This window comes from Stegostoma tigrinum, chromosome 7 (genome assembly GCF_030684315.1).
Source record: "Stegostoma tigrinum isolate sSteTig4 chromosome 7, sSteTig4.hap1, whole genome shotgun sequence".
In the NCBI taxonomy this organism is placed as follows: Eukaryota; Metazoa; Chordata; class Chondrichthyes; order Orectolobiformes; family Stegostomatidae; genus Stegostoma; species Stegostoma tigrinum.
The window spans coordinates 46,330,648-46,350,855 of record NC_081360.1 but is presented as its reverse complement, the minus strand read 5'-3'; the positions used below and the strand labels follow the sequence as shown (position 1 = coordinate 46,350,855).

Genomic DNA, 20,208 nt, shown 5'->3' with positions numbered 1-20,208 from the left:
GTGTAAGAAGAGTGGACCAAGGTGTCCCGCAGGGAATGGTCTCTGCAGAAGGCAGATAAGAAAGGAGACAACAACCTTATGCCTAATTATGAACATTCAAAAATAATTTGGGTCCTTAAGAAAGAAACTGATTCCATGCATGGCATTAAACAAGAGGTCAGTTATAAAGAAACCCTTAAGAATGTATCTATTTAAACACAAAATGCTAGTGTCAAAATAAAATAATCCATCTAAACAAAAAAATCAGATGAAACAAACAATTACAAATCCTGAGGAAACACAATTCCATGTTGAGTGAAACTCTAAGTCATTGGGTATTTTCCCACTGTTTTGAATATATAATTAGTGAATGCATAGTAGACCACAGGGAGCATTTTTAGTTAACTAAGTTCTTTAAGAGAAAAAGATACCACAGCAAGATTTTACTCATGTACACAGAAAACAGTTTATTATACAAGTTTCTCTGTGGCAAATTATTATTACCCAATAGCACAATTTTTAAATGGTATATTTGATCTCCTTCATTATATTCTGCTAATTCAACTAGCTTGACGTCTGCCTTCCTACTAGACATAGGTTTGAAGCATACTGCTAGGAATACATGAATTTTGTAACTTGCTCCTCAAAAAAAATAGTTCTGTACATCCTGAAAACTCAACTACTGCCTGCCTAAGTTCCATCACAGCATGGGTCAGCCCAATGACAATTTCATGGACACATTATTACACAAGATGTAAATATATTATTTTCCTCACGACCTTATCACAAAACAACAAAATAATATCTATTGCACACGAAACCTGAAATGCATACAAATCAAAACTGGGATCAGTTTCTGAATATTCTAGTACAGATCCCAACAGTCAATCACTGAATTGAAGCAGAGCTTGAATGAAGCACTTCTTTTTAAAATTTATTCCAGGAGATACTACTTTATCAGAAACTAAATATACATCAGTGTTGAGCAGTGGTCATTCACACAATATACTTAAGTAGCAAGCTGAAATTTCAGATTTGAGGAATAAAACTAATTTTTTGACTGACTTGGAATAACATACATAAAAATTATCCTTCTGTTATTAGCATGAGAGGTCTCTGTATTTTAGCATCAATTGAATAAGTACATCAGAGACAGCATATGCTTTTAAAGCATTATGAGTTTGATTTTTATATGGGGTCAAGTAGAATTTAAGTATTTTATATAAAGCGCTTAGTACATGCAAACATGGTAATTACAATTTATTTACCTTTCAAAATTTCTAAAGCATATATGCACACCATACAGCACCAGGGATAATCCCTGGATCATTATTTTGTCCCTGTAACACAACAGCTTTTCATATAAACCTAGTAGAAAAATCTGCAATGTACCTCCTCTACAACAACATGTGAATTCATCATCCACAGACAAAGAAAACACATTATCGAAGTGAACAGTTTTTAAATATTAAATATACAAAGGACTGGGTAATCCAACAATCCAAAGTTCCAGGTTTAAAAATATAAAAAGCTAGTTTTTAATTTGAATGTAAACATCAAGTCTTATAACATGTATCATAGACAAGTAAATGTATTTTCCATTAAATTACTTTTTTCTCCCTAATCCAGCTTAAACCTTTCAAGACTTTAAACATTATAAATTAAACAGTCGTTAAAATATAAAAAAAACTCTGTCCAAGTACATCTCATTTCAAGTGAAATAGGGTTAAAGGGTCAACCCTTTAAATAGCGATTTTGTACAGTACAGCTCATCTGAAAACTAAAGGGCACTGTGACCTGACAACTGATAAAGCAGCCTTTGCTATTTAATATTACTGGTAATGTGCAGATTTAACACAAAAGAATTACATACAGCAAATCTAGATTTTTTTTCTGCAGAAACAAAAGGACTCAATGTTATTTTAATACTGACAAGAGTTAAACCTTCTAATTTTTACCTAATCTGTTCACCCATTGCATTCTTCATCTGGCAGAACCAACTGGTATGCTGTTATAGGAAATATATTAAAGCTTTAGCTACTTGCTGAGTTGTAGGACACTTTGCTATTCAGTCTCCCTCAGCAGACTCTTCAACTTTAGACATTTCAATATCATTTTCATTTTCTTTCAGTGGCTCCTCAGATTCTATTTGTCCTTCATCAGGCAGTACAACCTCCACTGAAGTAGATCCTTCTTCACCACCCTCAACTTGATTGCTATCCAGGATAGGTACGACATTTTGAGTTTCAGCATCCTGACTTTGCTCTAGGACACAAAAAAAATTTGAAACCAGTCCAAATAAGTTGAATGCATTCACACCATAAAACTTCCAGAATGGACGCAGCTTAAGCATTGCCATTGCACATGTGTAACACGGCAATGACATTCATTACATAACTGATAGAGAAGTATATACTACTACTGTTACACTTTTTTTTCCCCTTCTAATTTGTTCAGGCTGCATATGAAAATGTGTGTCATGACATATTTCATAGAAGATGTAAAAGATGTATGTAGCCTTTTTCCCTTTCTCCTTAATCCAAACATTTTATTTCTAAAATTTGTTTTAAATTATTTACATAATTGCAAAAAATTCTTCCCTCCACTGATCCCTTCACACATCTACCCACCCTCCACCTTCTAAAGTGAATTTTTAGTTTTGGGGCAGCACACGAGCTATCAAGCCCTGCTGTTCACTGAGAAATCAAAAAATAATTTTTTTTTAAATGTACACAGAATTCCCCAATTTACCTGCCACTTAGACTCAGGTTGACAGAAAGCACAAACCAGGTTTCTCTAGTATAACAAAAATTGGAATCTATTTATTTGTAATAAATTATAATTGTCGATAAACAATTTTGAACTGTTGACATATAACTACTTATAAAACTCCCCACTATACACACATAGAGGCTGGGACAAAAAAAAACACACAATGGTGTTATGGGTGGGGGGGAAAAAGATGAGGAAGGCTGATCAATGGCTCCTCTCCGCAGGCTGGCTGAGGTAATTCTTCTACTGATCAGAACAGTGTTTCTTGACCTTCCTTCTTCAGGATTTCCACTTGTTCATAGGAGGCACAGAGTGACTGCGTGCATTTATAAAGGTCACAGTTACAGCAAACTGATGAAGGAAAAGAAACTGGTCATCTTCAGGCTTGAGATTTTTTTTCACTATCAAGCAAAAACAGCTCCTTTCCTTCTAGTAGTCCAATAGCTTCTGACTCAAACATTCACAGCCTAAAGCTGCTCAGCTGCTTGGGAGCAATCGCATAAGGGCCTCCTGCCTGCCAACAATTATCAATAACTGGTCACTATTTCGCAAACCAATCAGCTAGACGTTGCCTGTAAAATGTTTATTCATACACAGCCCCGTAGCTCAAGCTCATTTGTGACCAGACTGTCCCCCACAGCTCGATCAAGAGCTGTGTAGACAGCACAAGCAATTAGTAACGGATAGCTTTAAAAAAATGCAGTAATCCTTCAACAATCTGCAGTTTTTAAAATAGTTCTTTTCCCATTTCTGTCAACAATCAAAAATATAGCAACATAAAAAGGTACACTCTTTACATTGGAGATAATGGGAACTGCAGATGGTGGAGAATCCGAGATAACAAAGTGTGGAGCTGGATGAACACAGCAGGCCAAGCAGCATCTTAGAAGCACAAAAGCTGACGTTTCGGGCCTAGACCCTTCATCAGAAAAGGGGGATGGGGAGAGGGTTCTGAAATAAATAGGGAGAGAGGGGGAGGCGGATTGAAGATGGATAGAGGAGAAGATAGGTGGAGACGAGGCAGGCAAGTTAAAAGGGGCGGGGATAAAGCCTGTAGACCTAAGTATAGGTGAGGAGGTAGGGAGGGGATAGAAAACGATATCCATTTCAAGTCCACCGACTCCCACAGCTACCTAGAATAGACCTCCCCCAACCCACCTTCCTACAAAAATTCCATCCCCTTTTCCCAATTCCTTTGCCTCCGCCACATCTGGTCCCAGGATGAGGCATTCCACTCCCGCACATCTCAGGTATCCCTGTTCTTCAAGGACCGCAACATCCCCCCCCCACAGTGGTCGAGAACGCCCTCGACCGTGTCTCCCGCATTTCCCGCAACACATCCCTCACATCCCGCCCCCGCAATAACCGCCAAAAGAGAATACCCCTCGTCTTCACATACCACCCCACCAACCTCCGGATCCAACATATCATCCTCCGACACTTCTGCCATCTACAATCCGACCCCTCCACCAAAAACATTTTTCCATCCCCACTCTTGTCTGCTTTCTGGAGGGACCACTCTCTCCGTGACTCCCTAGTCCGATCCAAACAACTCCACCCCCCTGCCCCCACCAAACCACCAACCCGACCATACCCAACACTTTCCCCTGCAACCGCCGGAAGTGCTATACCTGCCCCCACACCTCCTCCCTCACCCCCATCCCAGGCCCCAAGATGACTTTCCACATTAAGCAGATGATTACCTGCACATCTGCCAATGTGGTATACTGCATCTGATGTACCCGTTGTGGCTTCCTCCACATCGGGGAAACCAAGCAGAGGTTTGGGGGCCGCTCTGCAGAACACCTCCATTTGGTTCACAATAAATAACTGCACCTCCCAGTCGCAAACCATTTCAACTCCCCCTCCCATTCCTGAGATGGCATGTCCATCCTGGGCCTCCTGCAGTGCCACAATGCCACTCCAAGGTTGCAGGAACAGCAACTCATTTCTGCTTGAGAACCCTGCTGGCCAATGGTATCAATGTGGATTTCACAGGTTTCAAAATTTCCCCTCCCCCCACTGCATCCCAAAACCAGCCCAGCTCTTCCCCGCCTCCCTAATCTGTTCTTCCTCTCATCTATCCCCACCGCCCACCTCAAGCCGCACCTCCATTTCCTACCTTCTAACCTCATCCCGCCCCCTTGACCTGTCCGTCCTCCCCGGACTGACCTATCCCCTCCCTACCTCCCCACCTACACTCAACTCTACAGGCTCCATCCCCGCCCCTTTAACTTGTCTGTCTCCTCTCCATCTATCTTCTCCTCCATCCACCTTTGATCCGCCTCTCCCTCCGTCCCTATTTATTTCAGAACCCTCTCCCCATCCCCCTTTTCTGAAGAAGGGTCTTGGCCTGAAACGTCAGCTTTTGTGCTCCTGAGATGCTGCTTGGTCTGCTGTGTTCATCCAGCTCCATATTTTGTTATCTCAGTCTTTACATTGATCATTGGAACTTGAGGGACAACTTAAACCGCTATAGTTTCGCGCAAGCATCTCGTCCTGGGCTACCTTGGTTTTTGCATGAACTTCATAGATTTGCAACTGCCTTGTAAACCCCTTGCAGAAAGCTAGGGCTGGAGCTTGAAAACCCAAGATTTTCTCACAGCTTCTAATTGCTAATGCAATCCCACTTAACTAGTTGAGCTCAGCAGCAGAATAATTTAAACTGCTGTATCTTACTCCTATATATGAGATAAAGGTCAAATTTTAAGTGGTGTTTTATTTTACACACCCATTGTCTTGCTCTCATTAGTTCTCTGTAACTCGTCTGCAATGCAGCTTCCTCCTCCATCATTTCTGTAGTGTTCTTACTCCTTAAATCTCATTGGTTAAAGAATGATACATTTAATTCCACCATTATTTTACACCCTAGATGTCTCCCCTGCCGTCACTGTCCTTATTACCTTACACCTCAGGCGACTCACTCCTCCAGTTTAATACTATGGTTGCGGATTGGACTTTTCACAGAATATTTAACCCCAAAACACCAGTCAAAAATTCTGAGACTGCAATTTCCTTTGTGCCCACTCCCAATCTTAGGCCTCTCCTCTTGCAGCCACACTACAGTTATCTACTGCCTTACCATTCCCTGCAAACGAGGAAGAAGGCTGCGAAGTAATGACAGAAATAACGAATGAAGCAGCAGTCAGGCCAGTGAACACAACACCACTTTGGCAATACTCATATGTCTACTAGCTGAGTGGGTGCTGGCTTCCTGTTCCAGGCACAAAGCATTGACATCAGAAGCACCAATTTGTTGCTCCAGTGCCGCAACAGGCAATACAGTAAAATGCAAATCAAGCTAAGAGAGGAAGGAGAAATGTCTAATAGTCCCAATATGCACTTTTCAACAACTAGTACTCCGTTCCCTCAAACTTTATTTTAACCTCCAGCTTAGCAGACTAAAAAAAGATTAAAATGAAACCTCATTTTAACACAATTAAAAATGTGAATTTTACTCTAAAATATATATATCAAAGTAAAAAATTTGTTCAAAGTCTCAATGCTAACCTGTAACTTACTGAGAAGGGGGCTAGGGAGATAACATGCAGAAATCAGTAAAGCGAAGAAATAACACTAAACAGAATTACACTGGGAACAAAGATTTTGAATATTCTTGAGCAACATGTCCTTCATTAATTGTAACACATTTGTCACTGTTGTACTGTGCTTTGACCACAAGTAGAGGTTTAGTCATAAGTATATACCATTAGCAGGTTGGTTATCATTTATTGCAGCCTGAGAGCCAACAGAGCTTGGAGAATCACAGCATGTTCTTTTCTCAAAGTTGAAGTCTGGAAGTCTTGGAGCCTGAGGTCTTGTCTTCCGTGCCGGATTAAGAAAGAAACAGTATGCACATCTGAATGCTAGTGAAGGAAACAGAAAGAAGACTTTATAAGATTGTAACACTTTTTTTTATAGTTAGAACATTATAGAATGAGGCCATGTGGCCCATGCTAGCATGATAAATCCATCTAATAAGATCACAAAATATGGCAGCACAATTACTCCATTCTGGTGCGGCCGCACTTGGAGTATTGCGTACAGTTCTGGTCACCGCATTATAAGAAGGATGTGGAAGCTTTGGAAAGGGTGCAGAGGAGATTTACTAGGATGTTGCCTGGTATGGAGGGAAGGTCTTACGAGGAAAGGTTGAGGGACTTGAGGCTGTTTTCGTTAGAGAGAAGAAGGTTGAGAGGTGATAATTGAAACATATAAAATAATCAGAGGATTAGATAGGGTGGATAGGGAGAGCCTTTTTCCTAGGATGGTGACGGCGAGCAAGAGGGGGCATAGCTTTAAATTGAGGGGTGAAAGATATAGGACAGATGTCAGAGGTAGTTTCTTTACTCAGAGAGCAGTAAGGGAATGGAACGCTTTGCCTGCAACGGTAGTAGATTCGCCAACTTTAGGTACATTTAAGTCGTCATTGGATAAGCATATAGACGTACATGGAATAGTGTAGGTTAGATGGGCTTCAGATTGGTATGACAGGTCGGCACAACATCGAGGGCTGAAGGGCCTGTACTGTGCTGTAATGTTCTATGTTCTATGTTCATTCCACCAGTCATGCCCGCACCACTACTCAATCATAGCTGATATATTCCTCAGCCCCTTTCTTCTGCCTTCTTCCCAAAACATTTAATCCTTTTACTAATCAAGAACTATTGACCTCTGTTTTAAAAACACAGTCAGTGATTTGGCCTCCATAGCCTTCTGCAGCAATGATTTCCACAGGCTCTCAACTCCCTGGTTGAAGAAATTCCTCTTGATCTCACTTCTCATGGGTTGAGCCTTCAATAGGAGGCTGTGCCCTCAGGTCCTGGTCTCTCCTACTAATGAAAATATCTTCTTCTTGTCCGCTCAGTATTTGATATGTTTCAATGAGACTCCCCCCTCATCCTTCTAATTTCCAGTGACTACAGACCCAGAGTCCTTAACCACTTCTCACTGAGATGCCCTTCATCTCTGGGATCATTCTTGCAAATCTTCTCTAGAACTCTCCAAGGCCATTACATCTTCAGAGATACAGGGCCCAAAACCATGCACAACATTCAAAATACAGTCTGACCAAAGCCTTATACAGCCTCAGCAGCACATCCCCGCTCTAGTATTCTAGTACTCTCAAAATAAATTGCATTTGCCTTCCTAACTGCCAACTGAACCTGCAAGTTAACATTGACAGAATCCTGAAATAGGACTCTTAAGTCTCTCTAAGCTTCAGATTTCTGAAGCATTTATCTTCTAGAAAACAGCCAACACCTCTATTCTTCTGACCACAGTGCATAACCTCATTCTATGCCATATTGTGTACCATCTGCCACTTCTTTGCCCACTTCTCTAGCCTGTCCAAATCATTCTGCAGCCTCCCCACCTCCTCAACACTACTTGCCCCCCCCAACTATCTTTGTGTTATCTATAAATGTAGCAACAGTTAGTCAAACACAATCTGCCTTTTTAAAAAAAACTACACTAACTGTCCTTAATTAAATCCACCATCACTAACTGTAGACTGATTGCTTTTACACAAAACTGATGTTAAATTGACTAACCTGTTAGGTATTATGAATGTTTTTACAGCCTCTCCTGAATTAAGGGTTTCATCTTTGCTCATTCTCTAATCTTTCATCTATCTTGCTGATGTCTAACATGAATTTTGTATTTTTTCTTTATTCATTAACGGGATGAGGGCGTTGCTGACTAGGCAGTATTTATTGCCCATCCCTAATTGCCCAGAGGGCAGTTCAGAGTAAACCACATTGCTGTGGATCTGGAGCCACATGTAAGCCAGAAGGGGTCAGGATGGTGGTTTCCTTCCCTAAAGGGCATTAGTAAAGCAGATGGGTTTTTCCTGGCAATCGACAATAGATTCATGGTCGTCGCTTGATTCTTTATTCCAGATATTTTATTGAATTCAAGTTTCACCATCTGCCATGGCAGCATTTGAAATCAGGACCCTGGAATGATATCTGGGTCTCTGGATTAACAGTCCCGTGATAATACGACTAGGCTATTGCCTCCCCAAAGTTGTAGCCCGAACACTGTCCCCTGCAGAACTCCACTCATCACAGGTCTTAATTGTGAAAATGACCTTTTTATCTGCACTGTCTGCTGTCTGTCTTCTGCCTGTCCGCCAATCCTCTATATTGCCCCAACATCACAGACCCTTGTCATATTTAGCAGCCTCCTGTTTAGGGGCCATGACAAAGGCCTTCTAGAAATTTAAATAGATCACTTACGCTGGTTCTCCTTTGTCTAATCCACTCATTACCTCCACAAATTATTCTAACAGATTTATCAAGCATGACCTCCACTGGATGAAGCTGTGCTGACTCAGCACTATTTTACCACACACCTCAAATATTGCACAGATCTCACCCTTAATGACAGAATCTAAAATCTTACGAATGACTGAAGTCAAGCTAAGTGGCCTATAATTTATCATCTTCTGCCTCCCTACCTTCTTAAGCAGGGGTATTATACTAACTCTTTTTCCAGTCCTTTGGGACCCTCACTGACTCCTGAAAGGTCGCCTCCACAATCTCCTCAACCATCTCTTTCAGAACTCTGGGGTGTAGTCCATCTAGATTTATTCACTTTCAGCTTTCCCAGCACCTGTTCCTTAATGACGACCACTACATTCACTTAAGTTTCTGACTCTCAAAAGTTTCTGTAAGTCAATGGTGCCTTCCGCCATGAAGACTGATACAAAATACCTACTCAGTTCCTCCACCATTTATTTGTTCCCCTCTCTCTCACCTTTTACATATCTAAAACTCTACAATCTTCTCTTTTCTACTAGCTAGCTTGCCCTCATATTTCATCATGTCCCCCCTTATTACTAGCTTTTCTAGATGTCCTCTGCTGATTTTTAAAGGGTTCCTTGTGATCACCACCGTATTATATACTTTTTCTTTTGCTTTAATATTGTCCCTGACTTCCCTTGGCAGCCATGGTTGCCTCATCCTCCCTTTACTATATTTCTTCCTTGGGCTGAATTTCTGCTGTACCTCCCAAATTACCCTCAGAAACCCACGCTATTGCTGTTTCCCCTTCGTCCACGTCTAGGCTCCCCTTCCAATCAACTTTGGCCAGCGCCTCCCTCACGTTTTTGCAATTACTTTTACACAACGGTAATACCGTTACATTTAACTCCAGCTTCTCCCTCTTAAACTGCAGGGTGAATTCTATCATATTATAGTCACTAGGATTTCCTTCATCTTCAGTTCCCTGATCAAGTCAGCCCCATTTCCCATCACCAAATCAAGAATTGCCTGTTCCCTCATGGGGTCTACCGCCAACAGCTCCAAAACAAAAACCTCAGACATTCCACAAATGCCTTTTCTTGGGATTAGCCACAAACACAATTTTCCCAGTCCACCTGCATATTTAAGACCTCTATGATTAGTGTAATAGTGCCTTTCTTATATGCCTTTTCTATCTCCTGATTTATTTTCTTCCCTCATCCTGATTACTGCTGGGAGGCATACATAAGTCCCATCAGGGTTTTTTCTCTCCCTCTGCAGTTCATCAACTTTACCCACATATTGCATGCTTTCTGACTCTATATTGATTCTTGTTGATCAACTTAATTTCATAAGCAAGCAAAAAGTTCCCTCTGGACAAATACTCCACCTGTCTCCAGCGTCCCTTAGCTAGAAATTTAATCGGGCTGTTTCGCACTTTGGATGCAATCTCTCCTTCCTCATTGTGCAAAGCTTACTGATTATCCCTATCCTCCACCCACAGCCCTGCAAATTGAAGAAGTCACAAGCTTATCCAACTTCCTTTAAAATCAGCGATCATGTCTGCATCCTCCAGCACTGTAGGCAGAAAAATCCAAGACAATAACAAACACTGCACGAAAGAGTCCTTTTCCAAATTCTCCCTGCAACCCTGGTCCAAAACATTAAAACTGTGCCTCCTAGATCTTGTATCAAAAGCTAAGAGAAATAGCTTTTCCTTGTTTTTCAATCTTGGAACCATTCAGGAAAATCTGTACCCTCAAATGCTCAAAGTATATGAACAGAACTGGATAGAACACTCCAGAGCTTTATAAATGGTCCAGCATAATTTACCTGATTTTGTCTTCAATGCTTCTATGAAGCCCAGGATCCCATATCCTACACAAACCAGCTCAACACATCCTACAACCTTCAAAGGTCTATAAAATAAGAACACTCAGGTTCTTCCGTGCTTTTACCTTCTTTATAACTGTGCCACTTCGTCCATATGGCGTCTCCCTACCCCTTCTCCCAAAACTCATTATTTCACATTTCTTCATATTAAATTCCATCTGCCCAATCTATAACATAAAAGTGGTGCGGTATCATTAGCATCATTTCGAACTGTGTGCCACTCTTCCAACTTCAGGACAAGTGGCAAATGTTAAAATTGTACTGTACAATTTATTTTTGACAAAAGGCAGTGGGCGTGGCACTGAACCTTCAGGTAACACCATGGCTTTCTACCACAAATTGCTGCTTTGTCCTTAAACTAATTCTCGAAAATCAATTTGGCACTAACCCTCCTTTTCCATGAGGCTCAACTTTGTTACCACATAAAAAGGTACTTGTCTGGCACAGTCCTAAAATTGACACACTTTTGCTACTTTCCCTCCACGTATTTTCCTCTTACTTTTTAAAATAATTCAAACAGATTAGTTAAGCACAATTTGCTTTTTAGAAAGAAAAGCAAAAATTGACGGAAAAGCTCAGCAGGTCTGGCAACATCTGTGGAGAAAGATGCAAGTTAACATTTCAGGTCAAGGACCCTTCCTCAGAACTGAAAACAGCCGCGTTTTAGAAAACTGCACTAACTCTCCTGAATTAACTCAGCCATCACCAAGTATCTGTAGAGTATGATTTTTTCCAAAACCTGACACAACACTGTTAAACTGACTGACGTGAATGCTCTGACAACCTTTAAATAAGGGTGCTGCCTTTGCTCATTCTCTAATGTTTTAGCATCTGCCCATTTCTAGAGAAGAATGGAAAGTTATGACAAACCCTACTGTTCCTTTCAATCAAATTTCACCTCACCTGGGCCTATTCTTTGCTTGAAGAATTTGTGCATGCAGCCACCCACCTCTATTTGTTAAGTTGTATTCTCTATCTCCGTCATCATCCAAGAAGCCCTGACACTGATGTCTTAACTCTTCATTCTTAATGGAACATATATAACCTTTACCTGTAATAATACTGCCTGAAAAATCACTTATAGTTCCACTTTATTTCCATCTTTGTTCCAGTCTCCTCTAAACCCTCTCTCATCCTACTGAAGTAAGCTCTCTTCCAAATCAGATATGTTACTTTACGGAGATTTCTAGCTTTACTCTATTGTTAATTTAAACCTTATTGTAAAAAGATCATTTTTACCCATGTGTTCTCCCAGAGATACTTGGTGTAGTTGGTCAACCTCATTTTCCAGCATGATATCCAGCACTGCTTCATTCCTGGCTGGATCAAGAACACACTAGTCAAAGAACTTCTCCTGAACACAGTTTCAAATGTTTTTTGCCAACCTACTTAAAAAGTAATGGTCCGGAGAAGGTTCCAAGATACAATCGGCTGCTAAACTGTACAGCAACCTATTAGAAATCTATTATCGATGCACAAATGAGCACACAAGATCCTCATTATCAACATTATCCTACTTGATAGCTGAATAACCAAAGTCCTCTAATAACTTTATAGTTCTTGAATATCACCATTTTCCTTGCATACTTGTTCCTCTATTTTTCACTCTCTCTCACGATTTGGAGGCACTCAAGTATTTGAAGAATTCCTTCAAATGGCTCTTTATTTCTCCCTTGGCTTAATTCTAAATAAATGGATTTGCTCACTCTCTTACCAACATTACTGTCTCTTCATTAATTCATACTTCAACACAACATCTCTTTCTTCTCCCTAGCTTTGCTGAATAATTTATAGATGAGTATTTGAGATCTCAGTTTCCACTTAGGCCAAATTTGCCTATAGTTATTATCATTACATCACAGTATCATGTTTATTTAGATTTGGAGCTGAGGAAGTGTTTTCACTACACAAGTGAATTTGCATAAATTCACTGGAAACCTACAACATATTTTACTTCTTAATCTGCTCCTATCTGATGCATTTGTTCTTCTCTAGTACCAGTTGGCAATCACTGCTTTGTACATCTCATTCTTCTTTTCTACACCATTATAAATGTTGTCCTTCCCTGCGAGAATTTAATTTAAACTCTCCCTCTTCACCCTCATGAACCTGCCTAGAAGCACTATTATGCCACTCCTGTTGAGGTACAATCTGTCTTGCTGACTCAGTGTCTCTGTCCTGAATTGATTCTGATGAGCCAGGAATTCGACATGCTCCCTCCTGCATCATGCCTCAAGTCAAATATTGATCCTCCCTAACTTAGCACCTCTACCATTGTTACAGTATAGCATTGGGAAAAATCTAAAATTGCTACTTTTGAAAATCCTATTTTTTAAACATAAGCCGAAATAGAAACTCCACAAACCATGTCAGCCAAATTGCTTTGGTCTGCAAACCCATTTGGTAGCAGCCCCTGGAATAACACATTTTACAATCAGAGTGTTTCACTGAAAGATACAAGAGATGGAACTATTTGAATACATTTTATCTGGGAAGGAGAACATGTCAATTAACTCTTACATTTCATGTCATTATTATACTACCTATCCTGAGTAATGAGGAGTTCTTAATGCTTGCTATTTGTCCGCTTGGAACAGAAATATGCTGCTACCGTTTCTTTAAAACTATCTTCTTGGGAGAGTTCCAAAAAAAAAGCATTTGGGATGGGGTTCAGGGAGGAAGTGAGAGCCTCTTTGATGTCAAGTTACTGTCTAACAATGAGAGACCTGGGTGCACCAAGTATTATAAATCAGATCCCAGTAGCCAGGCACTTCCAATTATTGCTGGGTGGTAGTACTGATTGAACTGGCAGTGTGGTTGTTTGATGAAGTTTGGAAGGTAAATTGGGATATTTTAGGCATAAAACTGGAAGCAGGACCTTGCACTTGGAGGTTCCCAAGCCTAACTCTTGGGTAAATGAGGTATGTTTCTATAAAGGGCAGAGGCTGTGCATTACCTATCTGGCAGTCAGCAAACGTGCTTAGAAATTCTGAAAGGTTTGGTTTGAAAACTTTATGCAGCATCAATTATTGCTGTCTGGAGTCTTAAGTGATCAACAAAAAGATAAGGACACGCTTAAATTGAACAGTTTGGGGCACATCACCTCAATAAATATAGCTACATAAAAAAAAACATTTGACAATATAATTTTCACTTTCACAGTCCTCATGCTTTTACAAGACACTAAATCCATGCGCAAGCTTCCTTGTACACAAGTCATTTAGAATGAGGAAAAAAATTAAGGATGACTCAAGAGGTTTTCACAAACAACACCACATTTGTCATTCAATCCTACTTGCTTTTCCCTCTACAGACTTTCCTTTTGCCCTCTACCCCTCCACTTTTTCCTATCTTTGCCCTCGTTTAAAACCTGATGCATCTCTGATTTTCTCCAGTTCTGACAAAAGTATCATTTCACATGTTAACTAATTATCTTTTCAGAGGTGCTGTCTGGCCCAGAGAGCAATTCCAGTCGTTGCAATTCCTCATTAAGGCATTTTCAATTCCTTCCCCTAAGTTTTTTTACTTAAACTTATGAAACAGATTCTTCCTTCAGTTAGGATAAAGAAATGTGGAGAACCCAGGGACAGAAACTTTCACACAGAAGTGGAATTTCAAAAGAGTTACCATTGTTAATAATTTCAGCATACATCAGGAAAGAATGCTTTCTCATCTGAACATTCATAGTACAGTTGTATCCGACTGTATTTAAGTACCGACATGCTGAAAAGTACCAATGCTGCATTTCCTACAGTCCAGATAGCCAATTGCTCTCTTGGAACCACACCCTTCAATCTCATTCGTCATTTTTTTTCTCTTGCACATACAAGTTGATGCTTTATTCGACAGATTTTCCCAGAACCTAATCACGAGACCCCCTTACCTGCAAGCACCTGTCTTATACGTTATCTCTAAAGCCTCACAGCGTTGAAAACTCATTCTTTCCAAAGACATCAAAAATGGAGGGCTCCTCAGAACCTCAGACATTCCTATTTTCTATATCTCCAGACTTCATAAATTAAAGCTACGCATTAGCTCATACAAACATACAATTCAGTAACAGGAGTGGACCGTTCAGCCCCACTAGCCTGCCCAGCATTTAATAGGATCATGATTGATCTGAATGCGGTCTGTTCTCCACATTTGCACCTAACTTCCATAACGCAAACTATTTCCAGTCCCCCTCCCCTTCTTTAGATGACATGTCCATCATGGGCCTCCTGCAGTGCCACAACGATGCCACCCGAAGGTTGCAGGAACAGCAACTCATATTCCGCTTGGGAACCCTGCAGCCCAATGGTATCAATGTGGACTTCACCAGCTTCAAAATCTCCCCTTCCCCCACCGCATCCCAAAACTAGCCCAGTTCGTCCCCTCCCCCCACTGCACCACACAACCAGCCCAGCTCTTCCCCTCCACCCACTGCATCACAAAACCAGTCCAACCTGTCTCTGCCTCCCTAACCTGTTCTTCCTCTCACCCATCCCTTCCTCCCACCCCAAGCCGCACCTCCATCTCCTACCTACTAACCTCATCCCACCTCCTTGACCTGTCCGTCTTCCCTGGACTGACCTATCCCCTCCCTACCTCCCCACCTATACTCTCCTCTCCACCTATCTTCTTTTCTCTCTATCTTCGGTCCGCCTCCTCCTCTCTCCCTATTTATTCCAGAACCCTCACCCCATCCCCCTCTCTGAAGAAGGGTCCAGGCCCGAAACATCAGCTTTTGTGCTCCTGAGATGCTGCTGGGCCTGCTGTGTTCATCCAGCCTCACATTTTATTGTCTTCCATAACCATTGACTTTTTATGTTAATCAAGAACTAATCTACTTCTGCCTTAAAATTATTCAATGACCCCACCTCCAACATTTGATGGAGAAAAGTTCCAGGCTCTCAATGCTTGGAAAATATCCTTCATCCTCATTCTAAATGGGACACCTTTGATTTTGAGCTGTGATCAATTTGCAATTTATCTTCAGCATTGTTGGTGATCTGAACTGTGGACTTTGAACTCTCTCTTTCATTTACTAATTTAAAACCACAGTAATGCCGGCATTGTATGCAGGGTTTCCAAGATCACTACTACAAGCTAAAAGCAATAGCCATTGCTCAAAGCTGGCAAGCTATTAATGTTTTGAAAATCTTGCTGACTGTTAAAAATAGCAACTTGGAGAAGTCACTAAACAACACACCAAACCAAGAAATGGCCACTGTGTATGTATGGCAAGCTCCTAATGAAACCACAGATGGTAAGTGGAAGTCACTAACAATGACTGCAATTATTACCCGTCACTAACTGTCATTGAGAAAGTAGTGGTGATTGGTCTTATTAAAAATTACTGCTATCCTGCGTGGTGAAGGGATTTTCACTGTGCTGTTGAATAAGGAAACAGTGAAAGAACAGCAATATATTTATAACTCCAAGTGTGAAACTTGAAGAGGATCTTGCAGGTAACGGTCATCCCACACTGTTACCATTCTTATCCCTCTAAGCAATGGGGGTCAAGAGTTCAGGATGAGCTGAAGCAGCTTTGGCAAGTTACTACAGTGCATTTTGTAGACAGTAAACACTAACTATGGTGCACTCATGGTGGAGGGAGTGAAGGCTTGAAGGTGACGCATGTTGCTTTGATCTGAATCATATGCCTGATGAGTTTTGTTGTATATTTATCCAGGAAACTGGACTATATTCCATAACACTCCTCACTTGTCTTGTGGATGGCAAAAAGACTTTACAGTGTGAGATGGTGAGTTACTCATTGAAGTATACACCTCACCTGCTTTTGTAGCCACAGCGGCTGCTCCAAGTTATGTTCCTGGCCGGTGGTTATCTCAGAATGTTGATAGTAGAAGATTTGTGACGCTAATACTATTGAATATCAAGGGGAGATGGGCAGGCTCTTTCTTCTTGAAATTGGTCCGGCATTTGTGTGGCACAAAAGTGACCAATCAGCCCAAGCCTCAGTGCTGTCTACACTTTACTATAGGCAAGTACAAATCACTCAGTATCTGAGAGTTGTGCATGGTACCAAATACTACACTTTTATAAGCACACATCTCCCTTTCTGACCCTATGTCTCTGACGAAGAATTGATGAAGCTGCTGAAAATTATAGATGTCTACTTTGATTAATTCTTGCAACCATGTCATGGGCTAGAAATGCCATTATAAAATGCTACCCAAATTTATTTTGCAAACTAGCAATCAGATTTGAAAACAGCATACAAACAAAATGAGGTAGATCATGCGACAATTTATTTACAGTAAGACGTTATGCCAAAATAGTCGTTTCTGAAGTTTAAGCTAGTTTATAAAATTACAACAGCATTCGATTTTCAGTTTTAGGAATCAAAAAAACATCCATGAGCTTCTATTTGGCACCAAAGATGTCCTTTCAATCATAATGGACCAACAACTGTCAATTAATCTTGCTGCAGCAGTTTCCATTTATCATACTGGTGCCTGTTATCTTTTAAGCAACAGTTTGAATACATATGAGAACTGAGTGCATAGAAATATGATTTTTACATAAAAAGATTTTTAAAAAATGAATTATATTCCTCAACTTCAAAGAAAAAAAACCTCACCAATTTTTCTACTTCAGAATACGTACCCCAGTTCATCATTGAACCTGGGTGGTAAAAGATATTCAAAGTCGGACTATTGTAACTAAGTCTAATGCTAACATTGTCCAATGTCTACAAACAGGCATTTTTAGCAAGGTTTGTTGAACAATTAATATGGAATCCTATATTGTCCCCAAGAAGGCACAGACTAATGACACAGCAGTAAAAGCTGGACAACATTCAGGTTTGGGCAGATAAGTGTTAAGTAACATCTGTGCTAAACAAGCACCAGGCAATCATTATTTCCAACACAGAAAGGCTGACATTCAGTGGCATTACCATCTCTAAATATTTGACCATTAACGTGCTTAGGATGGGGTGGTCACCACTAACCAGAAACCTAAATGGGTTAGCCACATAAATACTGTGGCTATAAGAGCAGGCATGCAACTCACCTGAGTCCCCAAAGCCCTTCTACCAGGCAAGTCAAAAATGAGGAATATTCCTCACTTGTCTGGATGAATGAAGTTTCAAAAACGCTCAAGAAGTTCAACACTATTAACAACAAAACAGTCTGTTTCATTGATGACCCAACTTAAATTTTCATTTCCTCAACCACAAGGCCAACATAGCTGCTGTGTATAAAAGGTGTGCTGCAGAACCTATCAAAAAACTCACTTCAACAGCACCTTCCAAGCTTCTGATTTCTAATGCCTTGAAAAATAAAGGCAACAAGCAAACAGGAACACCACCAGTTGCAAGCTCCCCTTCGAGTCACACACCAGTCTGATAATGTGTCACCGACACTGGGTCTAACACCTGAACGTCCCACCAAACAGAACTGCGAGGTACATAGACCACACAGGTTGCAGTTGCTCAAGTTGCAACTTCAAGTGCCAGCAGCTCAAGGATAATTAGGGTGGGCAATGAAAGTTGGTCTTGCCAGTGAAATTCATACCGCACGAAGAAATGAAAAAGGTAGCAGAGCATTAATTGTAAACGCAATGCAAAAACTGACCTATAGTGATCATATTTTTCATGAGTCACAAGGAAAATTTTTGGGGTTACTTCTTTGGAAAAGTTCTTTACAATGGATCAGAAGAAATACAAGGAAGAATGCCAATGGATGATGTGATGGAAGGAACAGGTGTCACATCAGACCGATACTGTGCTAGGAATGGAAAATACATCACAGGATGACCACAAATTCAAAACAATCGTAAAAAGAATTAAAGTTGCAGTTAGAAAAAAGTTCTTTACACAGAGGGTGGTTAGAGTGTAGAATTTTCTGCCAAGAATGTTTGATGAAGTAGAGCTCATAAATTATTCCAAAAGGGAATTAGATAATTGCTCGAGAAAGGAGAACATAAAAGACTATGGGAAGCAAGCCAGCAAATGAAATTAGAATAGGTAGTTCATGGAGAAAAACAACCAATGACACAGACTTTGGTGGACAAAGTGGCCTGCTGTGACAGTCGATAACCTTCAGTGATTACCAGAGCAGACGGGAGAGGGAAGACGAATCAAACAGCACAATACACAAAAAAGCATTTTTTGGGAAGAGTGGAAAGAAGAAATTCCGTACAAGTTGCAGGAGTCTGAAAAAAATTTATTCTCAAAAAAAGGCATTAATATGCAGAGCTGGCTTATTTTACATAGGAAAAGTATTGCAAACAAAATCAATGCAAAAGGAGTTTACTTACGTGATTTTTCAGCTAAACCAAAAGTACTCACTTTACAAGATCAACTCTATATCCTTTAGTTTGCACAGTACTCATAATTCTTAGTTCAATGCAGTACTTCTTACCAACATATTCAAATTCTTCTTTCAAAGCCATACCATTATGAGAAAAGCACTGCTGACAAATAAGTGCATATCTGTGAAAATTAAAGTACCAGCATTAAAAAGTGACAACTAATAAATTAATCTTTTCGAAGGTTCAGTGACCCAGAAACTAATTATTCAAATCATTCCAAACTAAATTAAGTTATATCCACATATTACAATATGATTTTATTGATTAATATACCATGCTTCATCAAAACTCGTAAAAAAAGAGCATCACCTGTTCTGTGGGCCATCACCGACTAAATATTCAATAACTCGATCAACAGCTCCTCTATCCCGAGGGAGGATTGGTCTTGCTAGGGGTGGACCAGGAGGATGAAGACCTATTAATCAAAAATCAAAAATTTAATGATGAGTGGAATTAATTGCTGGTTATTTAAAGGCAATATGTCAAGATAAAAATTACATTGCAAAATATTTCAAACATCATAATGCTGGGCACTAATGAAGACATTTAACTGAAACATGAATTATAGCTAATTTGACATAAACCAACAGAGATCCTTTAAAATCTATGTTTGTGTAGTTATTGCTTTTCGATTATTGTTCAATTTAAGTTCAATTTTCTTAAATTTCTGACTTTTACCAATGAGGGCAAATATGGGAATGTAACATTCTGTATGTTACAAAAATGAAACATCCACCAGATATTTAAGCTGATCTACAAAATAAATTTGCTGTATTAAAACAAATTTTGAAGGACTAGTTACTTTAAAAACACAAAGTATACACCATGCCAACAGCAGTCACATGGTGTAGTCATCAATATTTTTCAGGTTAACCAATAAGCTAGGAGTCTATAGTGTCTTACAAAGCATAAATACAAACAAACTTACTGCTGTTTTGCACTATTGCCAGAAGTATGCATTGAATTAATAACTTAAGAACATGTTATCCTCCTGAAA

The 20,208-nt window shown here is 40.1% G+C and overlaps 1 protein-coding gene across 2 annotated transcripts in view; it reads right to left on the bottom strand.

The window, feature by feature from the left end:
* Positions 1-433: 433 nt before the first annotated feature.
* The window catches only part of LOC125454171 (endoplasmic reticulum junction formation protein lunapark), a 70,964-nt gene continuing 51,189 nt past the window's right edge, over positions 434-20,208 (bottom strand). Inside the window, exons 10-14 of one of the 2 annotated variants that reach the window (XM_048534659.2) lie at positions 19,521-19,626; positions 19,262-19,332; positions 12,129-12,209; positions 6,459-6,617; positions 434-2,244 (exon numbers count right to left, since the gene is read on the bottom strand). In XM_048534659.2, the coding sequence (XP_048390616.1) occupies positions 2,048-2,244; positions 6,459-6,617; positions 12,129-12,209; positions 19,262-19,332; positions 19,521-19,626 (614 nt within the window). In that variant the 3' untranslated portion in view covers positions 434-2,047. The remainder of the gene's footprint in view (positions 2,245-6,458; positions 6,618-12,128; positions 12,210-19,261; positions 19,333-19,520; positions 19,627-20,208) is intronic. The other variant, XM_048534660.2, reaches the window with a different exon arrangement.